At 40.2% G+C, this 16845-nt stretch overlaps 2 protein-coding genes across 2 annotated transcripts in view; one reads left to right on the top strand and one right to left on the bottom strand.

Annotated features, from left to right (window-relative positions):
* LOC138202996 (phosphatase and actin regulator 1-like) overlaps nt 1–8471 on the bottom strand; it is a 46113-nt gene extending 37642 nt beyond the window's left edge. The window contains exon 1 of the mRNA XM_069157455.1: nt 8296–8471. Coding sequence (XP_069013556.1) covers nt 8296–8407 — 112 coding nt within the window. The 5' untranslated portion in view covers nt 8408–8471. The remainder of the gene's footprint in view (nt 1–8295) is intronic.
* A 1000-nt stretch (nt 8472–9471) lies between these two features.
* Nucleotides 9472–15327, top strand: LOC138202998 (NAD-dependent protein deacylase sirtuin-5, mitochondrial-like). Its single transcript, XM_069157456.1, has 9 exons — nt 9472–9542; nt 10866–10967; nt 11107–11240; nt 11561–11786; nt 12492–12579; nt 12714–12767; nt 13654–13777; nt 13940–14055; nt 14327–15327. The coding sequence occupies exons 2-9, from the start codon at nt 10871–10873 to the stop codon at nt 14397–14399; spliced, it is 912 nt and encodes a 303-aa protein (XP_069013557.1). The 5' UTR covers nt 9472–9542; nt 10866–10870; the 3' UTR covers nt 14400–15327.
* The last annotated feature ends 1518 nt before the right edge of the window (nt 15328–16845 follow it).

Here is a 16845-nt window from a genome sequence, read left to right as displayed (position 1 = left end):
TGAAGAGGATAGCGCAATGATGAACATCTCCCCCCTCTAAGCTACAAGTGGAGAGCTGTAAGTACAGTATTCTACTTACCGAATGTCAGACTGATGATGGCAAAGTCTGTTTTTGTAAAACTTGCAATTCCTTACTGCTTACATTTTCAATTGAGACAAGTAAATACTGTATATTGATCAGTAAAAAGTTCATTATTGGCTTGATTTAACTGCAATCTGTATGTGATTGTTTTTCAGTAAAGTAAGAAACTGACTTCATTGCAATATGGAATGATGTGAATATAATATTTGCATCATTAAAGACCTAATAGATTAATCTGCTTTTAAAGCTGTTGGTGGTTATATCCATTAAATCCTGTCAGCACCTCTCCTTAACCTTATGCAAAAGCAAAAATCCATTTCTCCACCAGGGAGCAGTGGTGCTCCAGGGACGGCTTCAGTTTCTTCAGCCAGAGTCAGACTGTATTCTGCTTATACTTTCTATCATTTGATTAATTTTTAATTTCACAGGCCACCTCCCATGAAATTAAGACGGGCAACAATTGTTGGTGAGCGAGTGTGCAGCTGTGAAAGGCAAAATCACTCTTGGACCACAGAACATTTTGGCATTAAAAATTGTTATCTGTGATTGTAATCTTTAAGTTTGAGAGACTAGAGATGTAACTGCAGGACATACATGGTAAATCTTTGATTAGATTTGCTGTCTGGAACATCAGACCTCTCTTGTCTGTCCCTTCGTATTCCACACGAAGCCCTGCTTCTGCAGAGCACAATAAAACTGCAGATTGAGGTTTTTCTACTTCGTCTGTCTTTCAATTAATCAAGAAAGGGAGTTGCAGGCTACGTGATCGAGGGTGACGAACTCCTGCTTTTTTTGAGGAGGGTATGCGAACGTCTCTGTAATAACTGTACAGCGGCTGTTAGTCCCATGTATGAAAAGGTGCAGTCAGGGACAGAAGAACACTGTCCACTTTCCTGCAGGCATTGGAAATGGCTGTGGACAGGATGTGCTGTACAAAAGCATCTTAGGGTAATAAGACTTGGTCATATTTGAACACAATTACACTGCTTGACAGCTGGCTGGTTATTAAAGAAACAGAAAAAAATGTGTAAAATGAAAGCAATCTCCAGTGAGCTCTGCAGCACTTACTGGTAGACAGACTGTGCCACTCCTCTGAGATGTTCTCTCTGTCTCTCTCTCTCTCTCTCTCTTTGCAGACACCCTCTGATTTTTCTCACATTGCAACTTGCATCTGTCCTGCTGCCTCAATGAACACCACACTATGGAGGAGACATTGAACTAAAGAGCCTAGGTCCCCTTTGACCTCTACTGGCTCTGCCGAAGTTAAGACGTATATCTCTTGGTTTCAGGCACAGGTAGCTCAGCATTATATAACATCACATCAAAAGTTGTTTTAGTTACCTATGTAATACGTTTTCATAATTTCAAGTGTTCCTATAAAATAATTCTTTAGACAATGATACAGTCAGCCATACAGTTTGAGTAATTTTAAAAACTATACCAGCCTCTGAAAGTGGAGGTTTAACGATAGCGGTGGTTTTCAATGTTATCCCAATGTCTCCCTGACCCCAACTCCTAGCATCACGTTTTAGTCCTTTAAAAAGACTGAGAAAAGGAAAATAAACTGTTTGGTCAAAGTGGAAAGCTCTTACTCAAAAGTAATTGTTTTGACTTTCATGTAAAACAACATTTAGTTAGTTTTAAAGCTCAAAAGAATTTGCACGTGATCACATTGTAGCTGTTTTTTGTCAATAAATGAGACAATGTAGACAGTATCATCTGAGACGGATTTGTGGGGAGAGGAGGAGGTGGCAGGTAATAGCATTTGCCACATTGTCCTGTTTGAGGATATCTCTACTGGTAGTATCAAAGCAAGAAATGGTGAATACACAAAGGTTAATACACAAAGGTTAATAACCAATTCAGATGTTTTGCTGATTTTACCATGTAATGATGTCACAAGGTAATGCAGCCTGGCTGTATCCTGCAAGACGTTTGGATTAGATGTTTTAAGAGTTCTACTTTAATTTATGATAATGTTGTATTTTATTGTAACTTTTTTGTAAATTTACAGCCTATTACAACCACACCATTAAAAAAATGTGACAGAATCATCATTTTGTCGTTGCAGTTAGAGTGAATTGATTTAAAAATCTATTCTACATTGGATTTGCTGGTGAAAGGATAGGCGTAAAATGCCCCGTTAATTCAGTCACTTAATTTCACAGGATTAATCTGCTTCTTCAGATCCCAGCTGTTTATCCTGTAGGCTATTAGACTATCTTTACACAGACTTACATAACTGTCTGAAAAGTACTGGCATAAATTACCATATTGTTTGTGTAGAGGCAAACCCTTCTCTTTTCCATGTGAAGAGTTTCACTCCAAAATAAGCTTTACACTCCACCATGAAAAGTACACTCATTATTTATTGATAACAAAACTGAAAGAGAGACTACATAACAACGAAAGTTAAAATCTTTTTTTTTTTTTAAAAAAGCTCATGGAGAAGTAAAATTTATAATATCATTCATTATATTTTGACAATGTATGAGAATGACTCCTGGAATGAGGATTAAAAAAAACATCTGCTGCTGTAGTTGATTAAATATAGTATGATAATAAGGAGCAATCTATTAAAGTAAAGGTCCCCTCCCCCCACCCCCACCATATTTTAACTAATAGAAATATTAACCTGCTTTCAAAACGTAGCCTGGGATTTATCATTAGAAATAGAATACAATTTTGAAGGAGTGCTGAGTGGTGCAATGCAGCTTTGATTGAACTGAGTTTGCAGCAGTGTTGAGGAGATTCTGACTCTGTGAAGACACTTACTCAGCAGAAAGGTCCTAAAGAGCTGGTGCACTATGGGAACTGCATCGGTGACACCTGCAACAAATGCCTTTCTTTATACATTCATCATCTCCACTTAAAGGATGGCAGAGTATGCCTCCCAAGTGCCTGACATTATCTGCTGAGAATATACATTTTACTGTCATCACAGATATCAGGAATATCATCCGCCCTTCCCTTAGGCGACAGACTGGATACTGTGGGCTGCTTCTTTTGTTATATTTCTTTGTACCCTCCAGATTTTGTTGCATGTTGCTTTAAATTCTGTATTAAAGAGTAGCAGTGGTTCAGGCAGAGCTCTCCTTCAGTATAATTGGTCCGTGGCCATGCCGCCTTTCATATTGCAGTGAAGTCCTTACCCCTCTCTGCCTAGTGTGCATCCACACTTACTATAAATATGACCTATAAGCACATCGTCATTCCACTTTCTTCAGTTTGGGAGGCTTTTGAAAAAGGCATTATTTCTCAGCTGGCATATGGAACGTACATCAGAGCCAGAAGCATTTTTCTACACTTCCAAGTCTGACGGAGAGATGAAAAGAAAGCAGAGCAAAAGAGACAGATACAGCTTCTTGCGGGCTCTCATAGAAGATGCCTGCCTGTCTTTTTCTTTGAACCGTCCTACTACGGAGGTTGGCAGGTGTTCTGGCCATGTGACACTGATGGCTAATTGAACTTTAATGCAGCAGGAGCATCCAGTAAGAGTCCTGGATATAGCATTGCTATTTTTTACTCAGATTTTCCACACTCATGTTTTATTCAGACCTGGGATGCTTGAGCACAAGAAGGCCTATTTGCAACCAAGTAGGGAGGATGGATGCTTGGTTTATTTTTTCCAAATGCAGTGCTGTAAGTCTCTCATATGACGGTCTGAAATGTCAGCCGTGCATGTGTTTTGAAGATGAGGACGGGGGCTTTAAAGGAAAGATAAATTGGAAGCGACAGAGACTGAGAACTGATATAAATCTCTTGCCGCTAATTATCACCACTTTGTTAAACACATTTGCTAATAGCCTCTAGTGTCAGTACAAACAGCTAAAAACATTACAAATTCAACAGCCTCTGCATTGGCTCCAGCCCAACTAGTTAATCAGAAATTCACTTTCTCTTTGAAAAAAGCTTATGCAAGCTTGAATTGGTGAATGAATATTCTTCTTTTTCTTGTCCTTGCAGTCACCTTTACCTGCCTTTTTCATTTCAACAAAAATGGAATAATCCAACCGGATCTTCTGTCATGAAAGTGACTATGCAAATCATTTCTAAATGCTGAGTAATCAAAGATAACAAAAAATCTGCACAAATCCAATTAGAGAAGCTACAGTTCGGTGTTTCTCTTAAGTGATTGTCTAACATATACTGTGAATCCTCAGGTAAAGCTAGCTGGCAAACAAAGCTCTGCAGCAGAAATTTGCCCCGTCCCACCATGCATCTGGTGTGTATTGATTGCACTCTTTTGTACAGCAGCGCTTACAGTACATGGGCACTGCAACACAGAAAGAGAAGCAGGGAGTGGTGGGTGGTGAATGAGTTGAGTTTAGCTTTTTTTGGCTGAATGTGGCTCCAATACCGAGCCACGTTTTAACATCACATTGAGGCAGAGTCAAGCTGCATCCCTTTGCATATTTATACCTGTGCTTAAAGACATTTGCAGTTGTGTTTAAACTGTAACAGGGTATGCATGTTGTTTGATGGTAAGGAAGCAAACACATATTTGCACAACAGAGCTAAGGCTCCCTATATGATCTGTCCTCCAACATCTGCAGTGCAGCCAAGTCAGGGTTTCTATTTGCATGCAGGCCAGGTATAACGATAGGAGCTCTTGCCATTTGCATCCCCACACAACATCCAGCTGTTTGCCACAACTATCATATAGGTGTGCTGTGATTAATGTTCCATGTGACAGAACAAAATATTTCACTCAATCTGTAAGAACAAGTTGACCTGTGAGTCAAGGATGGAAGGTGGAAGTTAAGACTGGTATTTTAGCATAATGCTGCATGATCCGTAGACATGGCATTCATGAGCCTTGCCCAAATTTTTAAATAGAGACAAGTTCAGTGTGGAGAGTATATTTGACACACCCCTCATTTATTCACTTTAGCTAAAAAAATAAATAAAAAGAAAGCCTGCTCTGTATTGATTCCTGTTTAAATCACAATATCAGTATAGTTGCATTGCATTCACAATACAACTATACAATAAACTATTTCATCAATCACAGTCATTTTGTTTCCTATATACTGAAAGTATTGGACAAATACAGTATGAGCATCCATTTGTTTCAACAACAAAGGAATCTTACAGAAAGGAGGGATTGAGACAAAGAGTAAATCTGATCATGTGAGCAAATATGTTAGAAAACACAATGTCTGATCTGTTCTGCGGAGGTGCAGTATGTTAGTGGCAAATCAAAGAGCCTAGCTCCTGTAATTGGAAGAATTTCTAGTGTGAAGCTTCAGTCTGCAGACGGAAAACAGATGGGGCTGTAGCTGAGCTGCTGAATGATGGACAAATAAAAACAAGCAGGCAACCTCGTCTAGTGTGATGGATGCTGTGTCAGCAGGCAACACATACACTGCACACTAACAAGAAATTTGTACGTATGCACGCTTTGTGCTCACAAAAATGCAGTGACATGAGCACACATGCCCATATCTGTGCTTTTTCACTGAAATACCCATAGACAGGACCTTTAGCTAAAAACATCTAAAGATTCTAGTTCCACAAACATATCATTGATTAGCTGCTATTCCAGATGAGCGTGTATGTGTGTGTGTGTGTGTGTGTGTGTGTGTGTGTGTGTGTGTGTGTGTGTGTGTGTGTGTGTGTGTGTGTGTGTGTGTGTGTGAGAGCAAACAATCTAAAGCTTCATAAACAGCATTAATGATTGTAATCAAACCTCACAGGTGGGTCAACCATCCATCTCCACCTACTCCCCTTAATGCTTTATGGCAGATGACACAGTCGTTGACAGCTGTGTGGTAGATGATGCCATTATATTGTTATGTCTCTGTGACTGCGTGCAGAGCCATTTAGCTGAGGTGCAAATTAGATTAGTTCAGACTCGAAGCGGGTCAATGCAATAAAGCCATGTTTCATACATACTCTCTGATTCCATTAAAAACCCATCTGTCATTTGTATGCCACAGCCTTATCTCTGTGAAAGTCCAAGTTGGGACCGAAATGGAACACCCATAGGGACGACTGATCCATATACAAGCTAACTAAACTCACTTTCAGCATTCAGCTAAGTAACAACTGTTTAAAAACAGACCAGCTGAAGCTGCTGTGATCCTGCTCTTTAAGAAGACGCAGTTCATTTCTGAAAACTCATACAATTTTCAGTGGTATGAAAATAAATTTGATCTTGTCACTCTTTTGCACACTTTATGAATCACCTCGCATTGTCTCGTGTTTAAACCGTTATAATGGAAAAACACAACCAAAGCCAACGTCCTGCCGTGAAACACACAGAGATAATTGCCTTTAGTTCTTGTTTCACATCCCCTGCAGCCCTGGTCATTTATCATTATTAGGCACCTGTGCACACAACCACCAGACTTTTGGTTTCCTTGGCAATAAGCAAGCTAAATCCTGCTCCACTTCTTCAGGTGGAAGTGAGTCAACAGCGCTGTTGTACAAATCGCCCCCGTACCATCCTCATGCTTTGCATGAGCTTGTTGTAGAGTAGGGAAATAAACAACAGCACCGAGCTGACAGTGTCCTGTCATCGACAACAAGCCTGTCTCCACAGGCCAAACACTCACAGGCACAAATAGAGTAGCCTGGATGTGTATTTTCATTCACTCTTCCAGGAAAACACAACGGAGCGCCCGTGCTCTTTTCCAGTAGTGCCTGGGCTCCCATTGCACACCTGGGAGCTGTCAATACAGCTACCATATTGTTGGCAAGTGAGGAGCTGCTGTGGAGCCTAAAGACTGTCCCGATTTGAGATAACACAAGCTCTACTTAGCGTCGTTAAAACACTCTTGACAAGGAATCATTCGTTTTTAAATGTATATCCAGGTTCAGCTTTTCAAATGTGAGTGAGCATTTGCTGCAGTTCACTGTTTATCTCTTTAAAATGTACCATCTTTGGGATTTGGGACTGTTGGGGGGAAAAAAAAAACAAGCAATGTAAAGAAGTCACCTTGGGTATTTTCACTATTTCATGACATTTTGCAGCTAAATGACTAACTGAAAAATGATTAACACATTATGAAGTGACACACTGCTCAGACATCTTCACATTAGCATATAATAGTCATGTAATTATGTTTTTACAACAACAAAAAAACTGCATTTATTTGTATTTTCAATAAGGCTAAAAATGAAGTAAAAATAAGTAGAGTTATTGACATTTTTCAAAAAACAGGAAAACAAAAACATGCTACAATACATGCTTATAAAATCATGTACGCTATACAGGATAACAGCCAAACATTTGTGGCATTCATCCTTACATTTTACTGAGTGGGTGATGGGTGTGCCCCTATCAAGCTGTTATAATAGGGCAAGATTATATTAATTTGCAGCAGCTCTCAGGACTGCCCCCCCCCTCCCAGAACCATCCAGGGAACAAACAGTGTAGGACTTGTGATGCCATTCTAGTCATTGAACATGTGGGCACCATGCAATCTGCTCAGTGAACAAGAGAAAAGATCTTTTAAAGTATTAAATGACTGGCACGGTATCTTTTGGTTAAACAGCAAACTATTTTAATTCCACCGTAGGGCAAAAGATCTGAATTCTGTTGACTCAGTCAGCATAAATGCCAAGTCACCATGGTAACAGGGGATGCAACACACTTTGTAAAGGGTGATGGAGACAGAATATTTATGTGATTAAAATCTGAGAAAAAGACATAACACACAGGATGTCCCGTCTGATTGTTCTGTGCAACACAGTCACAGCCACAGCCACAGCCTGGGCTACTACAGGTCACGTTGAAGCTTCTTCATATTATGTAACTGCGTTGAATTACAGTGGTAGCAGCTGCCAAATGCTGACGAAATCCAAATTCACACATCAACGGTATTTCAAGCTAATAATAATAATAAAAAAAAATACTGTTTAATTTCTAAACTGTCAGCATTTTTTTTGCGCCAGATCATGCCAGTAACCCCCAGCGTTAGTCTACAAAGTTGCATAACATTTCTGTCACATATCCCCCTGCTTTACAAGAATATCTCCAGCTATCCACGAATACATTCTGGGGCGTTAAATCACGCAACAAAACTACAGCCATGAAAGGATATTGTGGCAGCTTTTTCTTTCGCGTGAAACGGGATCGTATTTCAGACTATAATCCCCGCTCAGTCCATCCACATAACGACATCTGGCCAAAAAAAAAAAAAAAAGAAAAGAAAATCTACACAAGAATAATTTGAGGGGGGTAAGATGGATAGATGTGCACCTACCTGTCCGCAGGTTGAAGGAGAGTCGGGCTTCAACAAGGTATGGGGTATCGCTCTTGGAGCGGAGTCTCCTTATCGGTCGGCGGTCTGTGCTGCTGGCTGGAGTGGTCGCCATCAATTTAACACCCAGTGTCCAGTGATGACTGCCGGCCGACTGGGGCAGATGCAGAATTACGGCCACTCATACGCTGGGAGGTAGCTATTGATGATGGGGAGGAGGGACTTCACACACACACACACACACACACACACACACACACACACACACACACACACACACACACACACACACACAGGCGAGAGAGAGAGAGAGAGGGAGAGGGAGAGAGGCGTTGGTGGTAAAAAATTTAAAGGTGGTAAAATATGGGGGGGGGGGGGAGGGGGAATGAAGAAATTTGACCATATTATTGTTAAACTGCGCTCAGAAAAAGCTGCCCACTCCAATTCACAAAGTGTAAAAATATGTAACCTCAATTACTGCTTTACCCACCTACTTTAAATAGGCAAAAAAAAAAAATAATTATATTAGTAATTTAATAATTATTTATTTAAATTATTAATTATAGCATATGTTTGCAGAAAACAAAGGGCCTGCAGCTATAGGCTATACAGTGTACACAGTATGTAGGCCTATATGTAGCATATACATGTGTAATGGTATGTATAGATAGCCTGTGTGATTTTGTCAAATATTTATGAATACTAAAAATGTTTTTTTAAGAGGTGGAATTTATTTTGAAGGAGAATGTGTTTCGTGTGGTCTGCTCTGAAATATTTTGGATCTCAGTTCAGTCCCACAGGGAAAAAAAAAAAATTTGCAGCAAGGAGGCATACAACCATGGCCATAATAGACGCTTTAAAAAAAAACACAACTTCATTGGCATTGGCCGTTTCATTTCCCGATAGATTTTTAATTTACAATTGTTGTGCCAGACTACAGATAGTTAAGTTTCAAGTTGTTTAAAAACATTTCTTCTGTGTAGCATGAAGTCCCCATTGACTTTGGAGGGAGAATGAATGAATCATACTGAATGAACCCCAGTTACAGCAGTCTGCCACTAGATGGCGTAAAATCACGCAGATTTGTGAATTTGTAGAGCTGAATTTACGACGCCGTGCGGTACGTTTACGGCTCTTTTTTTTTTTTTTTTTTGGTATTTTTTTTTTTTTTTTGGTTAATTACACAGACAGAGGTAAACAAGCAAAGCTCGGCGTGCCTTTCTACTTTTACAGTCGGAATACCACTCGAGGTAAGTGCCCCAATGGTTATTCATCCAGTTCTCAGCTAATACTACCCATAAATAGTTGTATTCACGGTAGTTCCTGCTTATGTGACGTTTTGATCCCGAGCGATCAAACGTTATGTCAATGTAGCACATCTCCGGAGTTTGTAAAGGACTTTAGCAGCATTGTCAGCTTGCGTCGTTACTTGTATACTATTTTCCTATTGGAAGTAAAGGCTGCCTGGATACACTGGAAGAAAGTGATTAACAAACAGCCCTAGAAGTACGCGCAACTTAGCTGTAACTTCTGCAGGATATCTACCGGTCTTTAAGAAGTGAACACTTTGTACATGAGGCTGGGCATCCTGTTAAACCTGTTCAGACACGTTTGACTGAGTTTGTTGAGGCTCGCCCACTTGTTTGTTTTATTCTCCAATGGTTTGTACAGAAACACTGCTTCCATATTCCTCTTGACATACATTATGTGCACATTTCCTGCCTTATCAGTGCCAGAAACCAGGTTATCTCAGTTGTGTTGCAACATGTAGAACAGGAGTATCACTGCTCTCATTGGGCGATTGCAAAACATGTGTTTTTCTTGCATCCATACCCTTCATTCATTTTGATGTGTTGTAGTAATATTATACAACATATCCCCTTCATGCAGTTGTACATAGAGCTGCAACGATTAGTTGATTGACAGAAAATTAATCCGCAGCTATTTTGGCTATTAATGAACCGTTTTGGGTCATGGTTTAATTAATAAATTAAAAAATGTCCCCTCGGGGATTAATAAAGTATATACCTACCTACCTACCTACCTAAATGCTACAAATTCTCTGATTCCAGCGTTTTAAAGTTGAACATTTTCTGGTTCCTTTAGTCCTCCATGTTAATAATAAACTGATTTTTTGTTTTTGTTTTGTTTTGTACTGTTGGTCGGGACAAAACATGACATCCTGGGCTTTGGGAAACACTAGCTTACATTTTTCACCATTTTCTGGCACTTTTAAAGACCAAACAGCTAATCGATTAAATGAGAAAATAATCAACAGATTAATCGATAATGAAATCTAGAAGGGCAGACCTCTGTCTGAATTAAGCTCTCAAGTGTTTACTTGGAGCAAAAAAAACTTTTCTGCACTTAATTGTTGCTGAAGAAAATATTCAAACTGAAGTGCATCTAATATATTTAGAAAAAACGATTTTCCCCTCAAACAACCAGTGTTTGAGACTAAAGGTAAAATGAGATAAGAATCTGGATTTTGCACTGATTTCTTTTTTTTCTTCATTTTTTTTTCAATCCTTTTATATTCTCCATGTTTTTCACATGTTCATCTGATCCTCCAGTGACAATGCTTCTCCAAAATCGAGCTGTCATGGCACTTGGTCTTCGCATGTGCTCCACTCACATGACGAAAGGACCCTTAGTTGACACAAGACCCAAATCAGGTAAAAGGAAAGTTTTGCTCCTTTTGTTAAACTTTGGATGTCAGCATCGGTGGGAATATTGCTGGGGTTCCATTGTAAACATTTAAAAGCAGACAATTAAATGGCGCAATCTGATGTTATTGTCCTTTTATTTTCGTAGGCATGTCTGAATTCCGCGAGGCCTTCTCCAAAGCCAAGCACATAGCAATCATCACTGGGGCAGGTGTGAGTGCAGAGAGTGGAGTACCAACTTTCAGGGGAGAAAATGAGAAGTGGAGGAAGTGGCAGTCTCAGGTCATTGATAAACACACAAAACACACACACGCACACAATTGTACATGGCTGTATTTGTTTGTTTGTTTATCTTTTAATTTAGGTCAAAGTGTGTTCTGATTTCCAGTTGTGTTTCAGAGTTATTGTTGTTGTGCAATGGATGTATTTTACCTCTGGGAAAGATTTAAAAGTTATCCTCAATTACAAAAACAAAAAAACTCTCCATAATTGAGATGTTCACACTCAGGATATGCTACCTTTCAGTTGTAACACTTTGTTTTGCTACCTTGTTAGCCTTTGAGCTTTATCCTAAAAACACGCCCCTGTGGATGTACCCTCAGGACCTGGCGACTCCGGAGGCCTTCTCTCGCTACCCATCTCAGGTCTGGGAGTTCTACCATTACAGAAGGGAGCAGGTGCTGAACAAGAAGCCGAGTGCTGCCCATCTGGCTATAGCAGAGTGTGAGTCTCGGCTGAGGAAGCAGGGACGCTCCGTGGTCGTTATCACTCAGTGCATAGACGACCTGCACCGACAGGCTGGGTCCAAACACGTGCTCAAGATTCACGGTGAGAAGCAGAGTGTGGCCAAACCTACAAACCGTGTTTAGATTTCATTTATACTGAAAGCACAAAGAGCTAGGTAGCTGAGACCTTTTGTAATTATATATTTTTTTTAAATTTTATTTGATAAGGCTTTGTGTTGCACTGGATTTTATGTTGAGAGAAATTCCACACTAAAACAGATGCACATATATAATGTATTTTGGTAAGTCAAGTTTTGAAATTGAGCAAATAGCTTAAGTGCGTCAAGTGCAGAGGATACATTTTCCCATTGGATTAATAATATATAACTAATCTTGAAGCTGCTCCACGTGTAGCAGTTATTAGAATCTTTTGACTGCACCATAGTGATTTTTCTGGGGATATGGAAACATCTGAATCATAGCCGTTTCTCTTGAACAAACATGAACCCACAGAGTTAGTCACAAATTTAATGTCAGTGGAACAACTGTAGAAGTGTTGGTTCGGTCTTAAGGAGACTAGTTTGTCTGGCTTTTCCGTTTTCATACTTTTCTTGGGTGGATCATGGCCAAAGTAGTCCTAAAACATTTGACTCTTTTGCTAAAAATCTGTCTCCAGTTTGACTGTGTGTAAATGAGTTCATCAAGAAGCTGTCATTGTCAACAGATCCTGGTGGGCGGGAGATTTTTTTTTCTGTGATTCCAACAGGCCCAAATGAAAAACAGCTGGTTTCTCTGTGTGTAACTGCAGGCAGTCTGATGGAGACACGCTGTGTGAGTTGTGGACATGTGACCGTGAACAAGCGAAACCCCATCTGTGCTGCCTTAAAGGGCAAAGGGTAAGAGGCAGCACCTCTACAAGCTACACACATTCATACACATCGATTAGCGTTTGTAGCCTGAACCCTTGAGTTTGACCCCCTCATGGGTGAAGTACTGTTTAACCCACAGTGTCTGTTCTCTTAATGTGCAGTGCACCTGGCACAGATGTTGCTGATGCCCAGATTCCTGTGGATAAACTGCCAAGGTGGGATTTCTTTTGACTTCATATTAATAACACTAAGCTGTTTGTTCTGCATTTCTCATGCACACTGTGATCCGTCAGACACAAGAGCATGGAAAGGCAGATTGCAAAAATTCTGTTTTTATGCACCAAAATGATGCGATACTTTAGCTGACCTCTCTCCTAATTGCGTATGGGATACTTTTTTTTACAAACATTGAAATATTGTCAGCTTGGTGGATTTACTAAATTTCTTTTGGGCAACAATCCCCAGGATCTGCTGGAGCTGCTGCGTCTTCCTGCTCTGCTCTTCTCTGTCTTTCTCAGCTCTCCCTCATCACCTGCTCCCGGTCTGCTGGCTTGTATGAATGGATTTGTTGTGTTGCGTATCTCATTAAGTGATCTCTGTTGTTTTTCGTTTCATAAATATAGCATAAATGTTTACAGACATTTTCCTGAGCTTTGTGATCTTTGACAAAACTGCACTTGCTGGTGTCTCTCACTTGCACAATGTTTCTTACACTGATGTAGCAATGTTCTGCTGCTGCTGTTGTAAGTCAGTGTGAGAGCAGATTAAATGCACCCAGTGCAAATTGTCCCTGTGCAACTCTGGCCACGGGACTATCTTTTGACTTGCAGTCCTCCACTTGGGGGCAGTAGTGTGCTATAGATATTCCAACCTTCTTTCTGCCTTTCTGCAAGTATGTCTACAAAATATGACTAAAGAGTTGCACAGTGACATTCAGTAGCAACACTGAGACGGCGGCTGCTTCATGGTTCATAGATATCTAACAAGCATGTTGCTCTTCTGGCCACATGCCTGTCTGTGTGCATGGAGTTCCGCTTCTGGGCAATAGCTAGTTGTACTGTGATAATTAATATAACGGCTGTTCGATACTGCTATATCAAGGTGTGACGAAAGAGACTGTCATGGTCTGTTGAGGCCCAACGTGGTGTTTTTTGGCGAGACACTGGACTCTCATATCGTGACCAAGGTGGAGAAAGAAATGGAAATCTGTGACCTCTGTCTTGTGGTGAGTTATCCTCCCTTTGATGCGTCCATGGCATACATTCCTCCTGTGTAATGCTATGATGCAATACAATATTTGTCCTGAATTTGTCAAGGACCTGACCTAAAATACAAGACCGATTTCAAGTTAACACTGGGTTCATTGCTCCCTATTGTTTACCTATAGGTGGGCACCTCTTCAATCGTTTATCCAGCCGCCATGTTTGGCCCCCGGGTTGCATCCAGAGGTGTTCCCGTGGCAGAGTTTAATACAAGCACAACACCGAAAACGGAGTATTTCACGTAAGTTTGTCCGTATTGAAGGAGATAAAACTATACTGTCGATCTGGTTTTAGAAGGAAAACGAACATGTATAATTATATTGATATGTGCTGCTGATTCAATGCACCCTTACAGCCATCCACTGGCAGCTTACACCACATCCAGGTGCCTTCACAGTACTCTACCTTTAATCAGTCGCCTCCTCTCAACCACGTTCAATGAGTGACCTTCTAAACTAAAAATCTGACCTTGAGAGTCGTTTTTCTTTCTCTGTGTATGATTTGTGACACAGGTACCATTTCCAGGGACCATGTGGAACCACGCTGCCTCAAGCTTTGGCACAACATGAGTCTGAGGTTTTTTAAGAGCCACCAGACTGACTTTTTTAACAGCAGTGGGTGGCTTCTTCTACAGTCTAATGCAACCCAAAGCTGTGGGACTTCATTGCAGTTTTCCAAATCTTTGCCTAAAAATCTGTTTAGCTATTAATGCTTGATAGAGGGAGAGTTGTAAATAATTTTTGAGATGGCTCTATTAATACTTGAATATGTAACTCACAAACTGGATTCAGATGGGATCAAGATTTTGTATGTTTTACATGTTTGCTGCCTAGAACAGTGGGAACTATGCCGCTTGATAAAAGAAAGGGAATGCACTATACACGTAGTTCTTTGCAGAGGAAAATATCTCCTCAGATATCAGAGGGTATTCTTTCATATTAGATGCTGGTAACAGATTGTTATATTGTAGAAATACTGTGCTCTAAAATGACGCTGTAGAACATAAGTCACCTCTGGTGCCAATGGAGGAGTATTCCGCTTGTCTCTTTCCAACAAAAGAAGAGATGTACAAACCATAATATAATCTTGTGCCTTTCTGAACTGTTTACACAACCTTGACCAAATGCTGAATTTAAACCTTAACCAATGTTACAGAGATTTACTCAAGTGTACAGAGTTCACTGTTGACCAAGGACAGAGAGGGAAAATTCAATTAGGCTTGAATCAGCAGCATTTACTTGCTGTGCGTCTCTGTTTATTATGACATCAGTCTAGTTACACGTCATGGATTATTCATAATACATGCAATACATTTTTATACATCTTAGTATCTGTTTTAAAAAAAATTATGTTCAGTCTGCGGGTGGAAGTTGTCTAAAAATAAAAACAATCATTTAAAACCTGATTTTCCACAAACATTCTGCACAATTTCTTATGTCTTTCTAATGTTTTATTACATTAAAACTGCCAATGCATTTGTGAAGAGCATAACTATTAAAACACTAAATGTGTATTAAAAAAAAAGCATCCATGTCTGTTTTTATGCCACAATGAAGGATACAAAACTGTATGTACCCAATGTGAACAGTAGATGCCAGCATGTAGCTTTCAATCCCACATTCCACTTCTACAGTAACGTATAACACTGCTCTGAGAGGGACACACAAAACAACCTTGCATCCCCTCGGATTCTTCTCTTAGTATGCATGAGTAAGAGGAAACGCAGACTTAAGTACCCCGAGGCCATCAGTGAACTCCGAGTTGTTACGGCTGAGCCAGGCGGAGGAAACGGTATCAGGCTCAATCATAACGCTGCTGAAAATGGAAACAGTTTGAAGTGGAAAGCAGACGGCACAAGGTGGCCTCTGTTGTCATAGCTGATCTCTAACAGGGATCTTGATCAATTCCATGTGTTGTTACAACACTATTATTTCTTTCTTTTTTTTTTCTACTATTTTGTTCAATGATTGCCTAAGTAGAAAAATAAGCTTCACTGCTGAGGTTTTATGCTCACCAGTAAAGCTCAATAACCACTATTTATTATTAGGGCCGGAGCACTGAAGGTACGAAAGCCCTATTATTACTCGTAAAAATATTATTCTTTTTATCCTGAAAGTTTAAATGCATTTTTGGAGGCTTTATCATATTCAAAAACTCATGAAAGTTGGTACAAAAATGTCTCCCGGTGAAAAATTTAGTATTTTAGTGGAGTCGCGAGTGGGCGTGGCCAAATGGCTCGCTAGCTCCGCCTACACAGATGCCCCGGGCGGCTACATTTACATACATGCACGAAAATCGATGGACATGTTTATCACACCTAGACATACAAGAAAGTTCCGACCCACCATTACGTCAACTCAACAGGAAGTCCGCCATTTTGAATTTAGTCGCCATTTTTGGCAATTCGCACATGTACTTTAACGAACACCTCCTAAAGATTTTGTTGGACGCACTATTCATTCAAACGCCACCAAAATTGCCGCAGACATTCTTTAGATAGTAGATACACGTGTTTTCAAGGGGGTCTGCGGTGATATTAAATGTCTTCCTGTAATGTGTAGTGTACGCAAAACTTTTTCAATTTCTCCAAACGTTTCAACTTCACTAAAAGTTGAATCACCATCAACAGGCCAAGGTGGAATCTGAACCATTAATAGCGACCTTGGTGAAGTAGAATCTTACCAGAGTGTTGGCGCCGAAGATAGTCCAGTGGTCTGCGACGCTGACTCTGCGCTGGAAACAAGCTCATGGAGACACGGGTTCTAACATTTGCCCTGAACCGCCGGATCCCCGACGTGCAGCGTGCGAGGGCCCGCATGTCACTGCTTGCAGTTTTAATTATTATTATTATTGACTATATTATTGCTCCTTTTTCTTCGTGGTTGTGTGCAGTGTTAAACCCCTCAAAGCCGCAGTGTCAACTTGCGATCATTGATCATTGGTTACAAACACTCATACAGCATGTCTACTGCCGTTGAGTAGTTTAACCAAAAAGCAATTTATTTCGTTTTTTTAAAATCTCATTTTAGAT

Source organism: Embiotoca jacksoni, unplaced genomic scaffold (genome assembly GCF_022577435.1).
Source record: "Embiotoca jacksoni isolate LCO1_2020_lvr unplaced genomic scaffold, fEmbJac1.0.p SCAF_22, whole genome shotgun sequence".
Lineage (NCBI taxonomy): Eukaryota > Metazoa > Chordata > Actinopteri > Embiotocidae > Embiotoca > Embiotoca jacksoni.
The sequence above is the reverse complement of the archived record's forward strand: the minus strand, read 5'-3'. Positions and strand labels throughout refer to the sequence as shown.

Coding starts and splice junctions, on each gene's coding strand:
- LOC138202998 (XM_069157456.1), top strand. CDS start 10,871: ATGCTTCTCCAAAATCGAGCTGTCATGGCACTTGGTCTTCGCATGTGC. Junction 11,787..12,491: donor ACACGTGCTCAAGATTCACG/GTGAGAAGCAGA, acceptor GTGTAACTGCAG/GCAGTCTGATGGAGACACGC. Junction 12,580..12,713: donor GCTGCCTTAAAGGGCAAAGG/GTAAGAGGCAGC, acceptor CTTAATGTGCAG/TGCACCTGGCACAGATGTTG.